The sequence below is a fragment of the Biomphalaria glabrata genome, chromosome 12, assembly GCF_947242115.1.
Source record: "Biomphalaria glabrata chromosome 12, xgBioGlab47.1, whole genome shotgun sequence".
Taxonomy (NCBI): domain Eukaryota; kingdom Metazoa; phylum Mollusca; class Gastropoda; family Planorbidae; genus Biomphalaria; species Biomphalaria glabrata.
In genome coordinates this window covers 10243586-10256248 of record NC_074722.1, presented here as the reverse complement: position 1 = coordinate 10256248, position 12663 = coordinate 10243586, and the positions used below count along the sequence as shown (strand labels likewise).

At 35.3% G+C, this 12663-nt stretch overlaps 1 protein-coding gene across 2 annotated transcripts in view; it reads right to left on the bottom strand.

The window, feature by feature from the left end:
• The window catches only part of LOC106070263 (uncharacterized), a 62447-nt gene that overhangs the window by 12570 nt on the left and 37214 nt on the right, over positions 1-12663 (bottom strand). For both annotated transcript variants that reach the window (XM_056006462.1, XM_056006463.1), the window contains exons 9-17: positions 12177-12285; positions 10801-10830; positions 7783-7950; positions 6123-6271; positions 4719-4811; positions 2192-2258; positions 1614-1771; positions 1002-1116; positions 76-294 (exon numbers count right to left, since the gene is read on the bottom strand). In XM_056006462.1, the coding sequence (XP_055862437.1) occupies positions 76-294; positions 1002-1116; positions 1614-1771; positions 2192-2258; positions 4719-4811; positions 6123-6271; positions 7783-7950; positions 10801-10830; positions 12177-12285 (1108 nt within the window). The remainder of the gene's footprint in view (positions 1-75; positions 295-1001; positions 1117-1613; positions 1772-2191; positions 2259-4718; positions 4812-6122; positions 6272-7782; positions 7951-10800; positions 10831-12176; positions 12286-12663) is intronic.

Below are 12663 nucleotides of genomic sequence, written 5' to 3'. Positions count from 1 at the left end.
CAACGTTGATTCCACTAGAATGTGGTAAATAATTACGGAGAGAAAGAGTTAACAATCAGCCTGTGTGTGTGTTACCTGTATGTCCGTTGTTCTTGAGATCTAAGGTAATGCTGCTGCTCGAGTCATAGCCTTCCAAAATAAATGGCGGCAACCTTATGTTCTGCATGTGTGAGGAGACAATGTCAATCGGCGACTGACGACTTGTGGCTGAGCTGGCGCAGAACTGATATGTAGAACTCCAATGGCTGGCACCGTGGCTGCCTTCGTATGACCAATGTGTCTTGGGAGGAGGTACTGGATTGAATTAATGATTTTCCGCCAATTAGATTCTTAGGCAAATACTTAAAAAAAAAACAACTTGTAAAAAAATAATTAATTGACTTACTATATAAGACTAAGACATTTTAATCTCAAATGATGATTGCATTACCACAATCTTTGAAACGAAAATATAGGTTTAAAGAGATAGAACGAGAGAGAGAGAGATAGAGAGATTAGATAAATATAAAGTGAGAGGAGAGAGACATGAGAAAGGTAAGGAAAGAGAAGCAAGAGTCATGAGAGGTGAGAGAGAAAATAGTGTGAGGTAGTAGAGAGAGACTGTTGAAAGTAGGAGAGAGAGGGAGAGAAATAAGAGTGAGAGAAGTAAAGAGAGAAAAAGATAGAATAAGAGGATCAATACAAATACATATAAAGAGAGATAGAGAGAAAGAGAGAGGGAGGAGAGAAAGAGATAACGAGAGAGAGAGAGAGAGAGAGAGAGAGAAAGAAAGAGATTAACTTTAATAAATAAAGAAGAAATGTTTTAAATAAAATCTTCATTTTTTTTTTATTTAGCGTTTGCTTCACATTCAAAACATCACAGCAATCTTTATGGACCCTCCAACACCACACATAGACATACTGCATATACAGGTACTGAACAGAGAAAAGAAAGGGAAGCTATTGAAGTAGAAACAAAGATGAGTGACCTCGACGTAAACCATGATACATAGCCTTACTTTTAAAGTTCCTGTGCACTGCACGAGTGTACAGAAGCTGAACTGGTCGATAATTATCAACCATTGGCACCTGCTCGCCATTTTCATAACTCTGAACTTGCCTAAATGCTTCAAGCTGGAATAGAAACATTGGCTCCTATGTATAAATAGGTCTAAAATATTATGTTAAGATCTGCAGTACAAAAGGCGGTTGGTCATTGTGCTGGTCACATGACACACTCGTTAACCGTTGGCCACAGAAACAGATGACCTTTACATCATCTGCCCCATAGATCGCGAGGTCTGGAAGGAGAACTTATTTAAAAAAAAAATTGACAAACTAAACAATTTCAACGCCCCATTGAACGATTGCAAACTAATTAATATAAATTAAGAGCTTAGAAATTTGATATTAAAACCTTGTAAAATATTATAAATGAACTTCCTATATTCTTTACAATGGATGAATAAAAAAGCTAGCTATTTATAGTTATCAGCCATGTATTTTACAAAGCCAATGAGAGTCTATAAAGCAAAATTCTAGAACTCGAAGTCAACAGTTTATATGCTTTAAACTAGACTTCGATAAGACTTAAATTATACTATAATACTTTAAACTAGATTTCCTCAGACCTGTTTGGCTGAGATTTTGACAGTGTCTTTGAAGACAGTCCAGATGACAGATTCAGCACAGCTAGGAGTGGTCAGGCTCCCATCGTATCGGTAAAAGTCACTTCTAAATGCAGGCAGGAAAGAGTTAATGCTAAAGGTTGGGATGCTGACATTGGTGTCTATGAAAGAAAAACAAGAAAAACATACAAGATACTTTTAAAAAAAAACCCAAACAAACAAAAGTATACGAAGTAGTTTGGTTAGGGTTTGGATCAGTCAAGTCATTAAGTTTGTAATAGATCTAGACCAAGTGATAAGTGATAAGAATATATACAGATTGACTTGTTTCAATTTTTTCTCTCCCTTTCTTTTTTCTATTCTACCTCCCTTTCTCTTTTTATTTCCTCTCTCCCTCACTCTATTACATTCCTCATCATCATTCTCTTTGTTTTCCTACCTCGAGAGACCAGACAAACAAGAAAATAGTTTTGTAGCGTCAACTCCCATCAGAGATTGGAAAATATTTTGTTCAAATCATGCGTGACAAACACAGGTCTTCGTAAATAAGCTAATAACTACACATAGAGTTGACATGTTACCTGGTTTGGCGACATTTCTTAGATGATCTGTTAGGCTTTTCAAGCCTAGATTGTCCAAGGGAGATAACTGCAAATATATATATATATATATATATATATATATATATATATATATATATATATATATATATATATATATATATATAATGTGTATTTAAACATACGACAGTTTAAATGAGTTTCCTAAGTTATACCGACTAAAAATAAAAATTCTTCAGTGTTTGCCGAGCTTTTACCAATGATCTACGAAATCATCTTCTTTTTTGAAGTAACGTCTGTATTATATAAGATAAGATAAGACCTCTCTCCCCCTCCCCAGACCAACAAATGTACATTTGCCCCTTCCCACCCCTACCCCTTGAGCCAGCAACGAAATCTGGGGAAGCACTGTCCGGGTTACGCTACTCAGACGCTAGTCCAGAGGTGAAAAAGGTCGATAGAGGAGGCGACTAGGCCAAAAATAGTAGCAAAACAAGACTCACGTTGGAGTGCCTGAAAATATTGTGTTTCGGTCGGAGTTGCACTGGTCGGACTTTGAAAGAGAGTCCCAACATCCTGTTTTGTGTTACATTAAAGGAAAATGGCGGAGATCCCCGGAATACACTGTCTTCGGCCTCGTCGGATTCTGAAGCACAGGCAATAGGATATATTGACATCTGCTTGGACTCTTCCCAGACAGAACTAAATGTTAGACAAGTCGGCGAAAGGGAGCTTTCGTTGGCTTAAGTTCAATTCTCTCGACATTTACAATTTGGGGGGGGGGGGGGGAGCGCTGTAAGTTCCGGAAGTGGGTTTCTCTTTTGCGTTTTTCTTTATTCTGAGCTTCTGAAATTCATTCTCCTAGTGTCTACAGCTCACTAATTCTCAAAGTAAGAAGAGCGCAGATCAAATAAGGTTAAATTTAGAAGAGATGGTAGAGTCTGGAATTGCATTGATGGAGATCTACCGAATAACGTTTTAGACGCCTTTCGTGAAAACTGCATGAAAATGTAACCAGAAGATGAAACGCTGTGCCTTTAATCATTCAATTGGTAACGAATTGGTAAAAATGACGTTTTTAGTAGATCAATTTTTGAAACTTGGATTTATAACTACAAAGCAAATATTACACATTAGTTACAAAGCAAATATTACACATTAGTTACAAAGCAAATATTACACATTAGTTACAAAGCAAATATTACACATTAGTTACAAAGCAAATATTACACATTAGTTACAAAGCAAATACTACACATTAGTTACAAAGCAAATATTACACATTAGTTACAAAGCAAATATTACACATTAGTTACAAAGCAAATATTACACATTAGTTACAAAGCAAATATTACACATTAGTTACAAAGCAAATATTACACATTAGTTACAAAGCAAATATTACACATTAGTTACAAAGCAAATATTACACATTAGTTACAAAGCAAATATTACACATTAGTTACAAAGCAAATATTACACATTAGTTACAAAGCAAATATTACACATTAGTTACAAAGCAAATACTACACATTAGTTACAAAGCAAATATTACACATTAGTTACAAAGCAAATATTACACATTAGTTACAAAGTAAATACTACACATTAGTTACAAAGCAAATATTACACATTAGTTACAAAGCAAATATTACACATTAGTTACAAAGCAAATATTACACATTAATTACAAAGCAAATATTACACATTAGTTACAAAGCAAATATTACACATTAGTTACAAAGCGAATACTACACATTAGTTACAAAGCAAATACTACACATTTGTTACCAAGCAAATATTACACATTTGTCACAAAAACAAATACTACACATTGTAACAAAGTAAATACTACACATTTGTCACAAAAACAAATACTACACATTGTAACAAAGTAAATACTACACATTTGTCACAAAAACAAATACTACACATTTGTTACAAAGCAAATTCTTAGCAAATACTACACATTTGACACAAAAACAAATACTACACATTTGTTACAAGGCAAGTTCTTAGCAAATACTACACATTTGTCACAAAAACAAATACTACACATTTGTTACAAAGTAAATACTACACATTTGTTACAAAGCAAAGTCTTAGCAAATACTACACATTTGTTACAAAGCAAAGTCTTAGCAAATACTACACATTTGTTACAAAGCAAATACTACACATTTGTTACAAAGCAAATACTACACATTTGTTACAAAGCAAAGTCTTAGCAAATATTACACATTTGTTACAAAGTAAATACTACACATTTGTTACAAAGCAAATACTACACATTTGTTACAAAGCAAATACTACACATTTGTTAGTCCTTAGGGGAGAAAAAAAGATCCCATTGAGCCCCTCTTGTCAACACTAAGCGCTTCTCGGGAAGGGGGCAACGGGGGCATGGTCTACTGTATGAGAAACACTGGTGTACAAATTATTGTTCTCACTTAGACATTCCACGAATCATTTTGACTTCCGGTATGTTCTCTTCGAGGCTATGTAAATACACATCTTCACTTTTCAATTAGATCAAGTGCAACAATACCTCACAGAAAAAGCCAAGAACAGCAACTCCTCGATACTGTGTAGCAGCTGTGGTCAGATTTTTTAAAGACTTTCTGTAATGCACTATGTGCAGCTATAAGATAAAGAAAGATAAAAACATAACAGCTACAGTAATGTATGGATCTAGATCTACATCTTATGTAACCTGGACGTATTCAATACTATATGTGATGTTTGATCATGTAAATATATTCCATTGGATAAGAAAGATCGATAGACACAAAACAACTAGTAGGTCTGAGGTACCATTCAATAGAACTTTATATTTTAGTTATCATGTAATTTCCCATATTGATGAAATTATATAAAAAAAAATCAAAGTATCAAGTTTCTTTTAAATGAATTTTATTTATAAATAAAAAACAAAAACAAAGTTAAAATGGTATTTAACCTTAGATAGATTAAAATTAGAATGCGCCTTCTTCCCTAGTACTATAAGAGCATGAAATGGGTTGTCTGAATCAGGCAGGAAAATCAGCGACCTAACAGAGTTTAAGTACCTAATTAACACGCACGGCTAGATTTACACATGGCTTATAAGATAAGATGAAACTAAAATTAACCTAAAAACAACTACAATGGTCACAGTTTTTTTTTTATAATTTCTCATAACGTCAACGCTCTCCATTGAACCCAAAGAAACGTAGCTAGACTTCAATGGATGCAGCTCAGTGGTGAGATTTATCACCCACAAACAAGCCAAATAAAAAATACTTCAAAACACCAATAACAAAGTTTATCTAAGAGAAAGAACTCCACATTTACAACTATATATCTAAATAATGTAGAATTTAATTCCCCTTTTCGATTTCAAACAAAATAATTAATTACCAACATTTAATTGACTTTTTTTTAAATTGAATATCATATTTTGTTAGATACAGTAAATAATTGTTTACAGTTTTCACTTGAACCGAGAATGGGTGTGGGAGAAAGAACGTCTTCAAATGTTTTCATCAGGCAGACAGACGGAGTGAGCTGATATACAATTTATATATATTTATATAGCGCTACTTTCATGCTTATAGCATGCTCAGAGCGCTTTGGTCCAATCTCATTTGTGGACCAGTGGGGGGGGGGGGGGGAGGGGGTATCTAGGAGTTGGTTTTCCGTGCTGCCTTTAGGCACAGTAAACACAACTCTGCCCGAGTCGGGTATCGAACCTCGAACCTCGAGCCCCTTTCTAGGTAGCCAAGGCAAGCCGCACTTAGCCTCTCGACCACGCTTCCCACAATTTGTCGAAAATAAAATATTTTGTGTATTGTAATGTGATTGGCATGCTATCGTATTACACATGGACTATCTTTTTGTAAGTCTATTTAAGATACAGTTTTATAAATTAAAAAAAAATCTGTGTAAAATTACGTTTTCAATGTCATTGTACCTCCATGGGATAACTTTTGCTGTCCAGTTGATGCTCAGATCCTCTGGACGAGTTGGATCCCCAGTGAAAGTGGAACTGTTTGGCGATATAAGGCTCGGCCAGTCCTCCAGCGAAAATAGCGATCTCGTCGCCCAGTAGCTCAAGCTCCACTGAACAGATACAGGAATATGTTAGAACACAATAACTTACAGTCTAAGAATTCGGATCTACAGAGCACCAATAGCAAGCCAGTAAAATAGCTTCTACTACATAATACCATTTCGTGACCAACCAACAGGTTTAACAGTTTTAGAAGAATCAAACTAAAATGCAGTTTATTTTATGGAACAGCATGACCTCTCTGATAATAATTAGCCCATTGACAAACTAAAATAGTTGGAAGGGGGATAATCAAGCATTTAAGATAAAATGATAACTTGATATGGTTGTCTACTCAGGATCAGAGCAAAGCTGATTGATCAATCATTAATTATTTTTTGTTGCAATTATTTATCATATTTATAATGAAAATTATATATTTATTTGAGTTAAAACAAAGAAGAAATGAGATATCAACTTAGAAATGCATCTCTAACTAACCGTAAAACAAAAAAACAACAACAGAAATGCATTCTGATTTACAACCCTTTTGGGTATCTATACCACTCGCTAAGGTCTACTCCCCATAAATGAAGATTAAATACGATCGTTCTAGACTACCACGAGATGATACATGAAACCAATTTTTTAAGCTTAAAGAAAAGAAAAAAAAAAGACCGCCTTTGCATCATTCCTTTTTTTTCTCAGTACGTCTCGCCCCTTACTTCCCCATAGATTGAGAAACGCTGGAATATATGAACTTTATGAAGGTATACTCAGACGTGAAACTACACAATTTCCAAGGCATTTTGAAGAACAATGGCGAAGCTCGTTATGATATAAACTAAAAATAATTTTTAGATTACATTATCTTTGGTGTTTAGGGGAGGTTTAAAGTTTGTATACAAAAAAATTGTTGAGTTAGATACCTTCTGAGAAAGGCGGGAAAGTTAGAAATAGTTACATTCTTTTCCTAATAGGATAGTGTGCAACAGTAAAACGTTAATTATATTATATTATTCAATCACCTGTCCACCACATTAGTAATTGTGTTAGATTGGAGTAATCAAACTGTAGGCTAACGAAAGCACCATCCACCCAATGAGCTTGCAAACACTTTTCTGTCTAGGAGAGAGCCAAATAGATGCTAACAAATCACATCCCTATTTTCAGTGCCTCGTGTCTCAAGACTCTCGGCCCTAGAGAAGAGGCCGAAGGCCGAGCAGATCAAAGAAACTCCAGTTTCTCTTTAATTGCTGTACCAAAGTGGCCTCACGGGTGAAACGCCACAGAAAGGTTCCTTGAGGAACGGGATGTGGATCGTAACCGGGCTGTTGGGGCTCTCTTTCAATCCTCAAACAACGTAGTAATTAGGCACCTAAAATGTGTCTTGTTTTGCGACCCTATTCACCTAATCGTCTCCTTTAACGACCACTGGGCGCCACTTTCGACTGTCTACCAGGTTTATCAAACGCACAGAGAATACATTACACAAAACTATTAAATTTATTTAGAACACCATCTCTATATAATCATTTTTTATTGATATGGGTTTGAAACATTTTACGGTATCCATATTTACCTGTGTGTCCATTGTTTTTGAGTATCATTCCAGACAAAGGTGGTTTCTCATAGTTTTGATAGGCCAACAAAGGGAGAGTACTTTGCCCTATCGTGATGTTGTAATCAATATTTATAGGAGATTGATTCTGTCCACCGCAACTTTCGAAAATATCTTTCCAGTGGTTAGCTTAGACATAGACACAACAAAACACTTATAAACAACTTCATGACTAAATTATCTGAACACTTGCATACGAAAACTTAAAAAAAAAATAGAAGGGAACATCCATGTGTAGCTAATGAATTAATTACTGCAAAGAAACCAAGCCATTTAAATTCGATACAAAAAAGCAAAAAAAAAAAAAAAATTAATATCACATTGAAAAGTAATGTATATAGGTTGATTTATATGAGTTCTGACTCCTAGACCATTTCTTTTCAATATAAAATCAGAACTTGAAAACCTTAACGCTGAAACGTGGAGGCGATATAATGAGGACCTCAAGAGAAACACGTAGGAGAATAAAAACAGAAAGTTTGGGAGACATTCGGAAATAGAATGACAAACAAGGACAAGGACGCCATATTGTAGAATCTCTGTTGCCAACTAAAGAATAACAATCATTTCGTGCTGAAGCGATAGACCTTCAGAAATATGATTTTATTAGGGCAGAAAATGAAAAACAAATTATCATAAACTTTTAAAAAATAAACAGATTATCAATTCGTCGTAGATTGTATATCTTATCTTTTAAAATACAGACGTTACTTCAAAAAAAAAAAAAAAAAAGAAGATGATTACGCCCTAAGCGTCATGTATCTAGTCATGCATGTTAACCAATGGCTTAAACTTTGCAAAGTCGTTGGTTTTCCTGGCTGGCTCAGGCAACCCATTCCATGCTCTTATAGCGCTAGGGAAGAAGGAGCATTTGTACACATTTTTTCCAAGCATATGGAACGAGGAATGTGCCTTTCTGGTTATCTTATTTTATATAATACAGACGCTACTTCAAAAAAAGATGATGATTATTTTATTAAAATTTGTTTTTGTATTTGTATAGACCGGATACACCAAGCTAGCTTTTTTTTTTTTTACCATTTATAACTATACGCGATAGATGAACATCTCTGAAAAAAAATGTGTGTGATGAAAGTTATCAATAGAATTAAATGTAAGATTGTGCAGCTGCTGTTTCATGTCATGGCTAGTTGTTCATTCAAACTTTTACGTTGTTCATTCGATAAGTATATCAACATTTCTGATCTGCCACAATATGGTTTTCCATCCTATACTATCGTAGTAGCCAATGACAACAATAGGGTAACGTAATTGTGTAGTTGGCAAGAGTCTATCCCTGCTGTCAGTATCAATTAACGTTTGTCATGTGGGACGTTAGGTGTGGCAGATAAGAGATACTGCAATATTCTAGGTTTACATGAGGAGAAATTGGAAAAAAATAAGACAACAGTATCAGTTTCTCTTATTTTAATCCTAAACAATAGAGCGAAAATTGGATCAGTAATATAATTATATTCAGCGTATCTTCTCTAATTACTTAAGTCGTTAATGTCTAAAGTTTTTGTTTTTTGTTAGTTTATAAAGCAAATCTGTACCTCGAAAGATACGTTACGCATGTATGTAGTTATCTATCCTAACCAGTACTGCAAATAATGATGAATGAATAACAGAGAGGTTTGTTTACAGAAATTGTGTTTTTCAAAGTTTTAGTTCGTAATAAAAACTGACTTTGTTTTTGTCTCTGTAATTTCTGATCTCTGGGGCAGTGGACGCCAACTAGGATGCAAACAATGCTGGAGACCAACTTTTATGAAAGGCGCCAAACCGCGCGGGACGATCGATCTAAGTCGAAGTACTGTAAGTATTCCCTGACAGATCACAAGCTCAAGGCTTGGACATCTAATATAACATTTTAATTAGAGATTTTCATTGATGGCGAAGATACTATTAATAGCTACCTTTTTGGTGTAACCGGTGTAAAGAATGAAGGAAGTGTTGGTAAGCTTCGTTTTAAAAAAGTTATATGATAATTCTTTTTCACTTTTTAGAACTGCTAATTAATATTTTTATGATCTTCCTTTTACAAAACTATTTTTTGTTTAGTTGGCAACATTAACGTTTAGTTTAGTGTCCCTGGCATTGTTAAGTTTATCGTAAAAATCCTCAATAAGATTTCTGCTCAGAGTTAAAAAAAAAATTAGTCAAAGATGGGCCAGAAATCCTCGTTCTCAATCTTTAGTGCGGTAAGATAGCATGGTTCCTTTATCAATGATAGGCGATGCTGCCGAGTTGGAGAGTGGTGGCATTCATCTTCTACAGCACTCTCTCTCTCTCTTTCTCTTTTCTCTCTCTTTCTTTCTCTCACTCTCTCTCTCTTTTCTCTCTCTTTCTTTCTCTCACTCTCTCTCTCTCTTTTCTCTCTCTTTCTTTCTCTCACTCTCTCTCTCTTTCTCTTAACTGTACCTTTCTTTCTCTCACTCTCTCTCTTTCTCTTTTCTCTCTCTTTCTCTCACTCTATTTCTCTTTTCTCTCCCTTTCTTTATCTCACTCTCTCTCTTTCTCTTTTCTCTCTCTTTCTTTCTCTCACTCTCTCTCTCTTTCTCTCACTCTTTCTCTCTCTTTCTTTCTCTCACTCTCTCTCTTTCTCTTTTCTCTCTCTTTCTCTCACTCTCTCTCTTTCTCTTTTCTCTCTCTTTCTTTCTCTCACTCTCTCTCTTTCTCTTTTCTCTCTCTTTCTCTCACTCTCTCTCTTTCTCTTTTCTCTCTCTTTCTCTTTTCTCTCTCTTTCTCTCACTCTCTCTCTTTCTCTTTTCTCTCTCTTTCTCTCACTCTCTCTCTTTCTCTCTCTCATTCTCTTTTCTCTCCCTTTCTTTCTCTCACTCTCTCTCTTTTCTCTCCCTTTCTCTCTCTCTCTCTCTTTCTTTCTCTCACTCTCTCTCTTTCTCTCTCTTTCATTCTCTCACTCTCTCTTTCTCCTGACTTTCAAACTCATCCTAATTGTTTGAAGATTATACTTACGTTCATCATGACCGTACTGCCAATGAATATCTGCACAGAAACAGATTTACATGATTAAACACTAGAGCGTTATACATTTGAAATAGTGGATGGCAAGATACATTCACTTCAACAAAACGGTATCATCATCACGAAGAAAAAGATGCCGGCAACAAAGCAAACATAAACTGGAGCAACAGTCGACAGAGAGAAATGTAAAAATAATGGTCTAGTAGTTGAAATGTGATAATAACGTTAACTTGTAATTTTCCCCCAAATACCCAAGTGGATGCAAAGTTAGTGCGTGTCTTGCGTGGTAGAACAACATTATGCAATCCAACTGTTACTTAGATATTTTGTATAGGCCTGCTGTTGTCAAATCAATTGTTGTTATTCCAGTAAGTTATGGAGATTACGTTTTGATAACAACAAAAAAAAAAAATAAAAAAAAAAAAATAAATTACTTTTTAAAAAATATACGTCTTCTTCTTCTTCTTCTTCTTTTTGAAACTGTCAGTTACAGTTGAGCCTTGGGCTCTTGAAACTCTAGGCCAGTAAAAGTGAACAAGAGCTCCCTCTCACCGGCCTGAATGAGAACAGTGTACACTGTTCTGTCTGACAAAGCTTATGTTTAGTATAATTGTATCAATTAGTTTGGATCAGTCTCTATTATGTACAGTTAGCCTAGACATAATAAATCTAAATATTTGTATCAATAGTTTTTTGTTTAGCTCTTAGCTCTCACTTGCACCTGGGCCAGTTGTGAAAGATGGTGGGAAGAAGCTGAAATCTTGGTGAATGTTTACTTGATCGTTATTGAAATGAATAAATAAAATGTTCATTCAAGGCAACTAATTTAACTTATACCACCACGAATTCTTTACCTTGTCCAAGATACCAAAAAAAAAAAATCAAAAGTTAAGAAACTAATTATTTCATTTTTTTAAATTGATTCTTATGTAGTCAGGTAAAAGACATAAAAAAGTAAAGTTCCCATTTCAGACCTTGTGGTCTATAGGGCAGGTGATGTAAAGGTCATCTGTTTCTGTTACGGTTAATGAGATTGTCATGTGGCCAGAATAACGTCAATCTTCCTTTACTTTTTCCCCAATTAATGTTAGGTACCCATCTGAGCTGGGTGGACTCAGACGGACCCAAAGATCCCGAAATAAAAATCTCAGTCTTTAGCAGGATTCGAACCCTGGACCCCCGATTGGAAGCCAAAAGCTTAAGCGCTCAGCCAATTTTTTTGCAAAATTTCAGCTTAATCCGAGATTGGGTGTGTGAAAAATAACGTGTACAAACTTTTTACCAGACAGACAGACAGACAAACAGAGTGAGATGATATAAGCTTTGTAAAAAAAAAATAACATTGACCTAAACATTAAGCTACTTACGAGGCTTATAATTGGAGACAACAGTTCTTCTGTTCAGGGGTTGGACGGGTCTAAAGTTCTTGGACATTGTATGATTGTGAGCATCCAACAATTTCCTGAACTCGTTGAGCTAAATGTAAACATTAACGAACAGCATGAAGTAAACATTAACGAACAGCATGAAGTAAACATTAACGAACAGCAGATTCGATATATGAGAATGAGACACAAAATAAGTATTGATACCATTTAGTCAGGATTCGAACCCTGGACCCCCGATTGGAAGCCAAAAGCTTAAGCGCTCAGCCAATAACAGTGCCCGGAACCATGGGAGGTTGTTATATTAGGGCCTAGAATATATGTACGATGGGCTGACGCTGACAAAATAATTCTCCTCATCGCGGAGCCACCCCCTCCCCATCATGGGGGCCTGGAGGTTGCCCCCACTTTCCACTCCCTAAGGCGCGCCTCTGATCTAGTTCTTTCTGACTTTTTTAAAAACATTCAT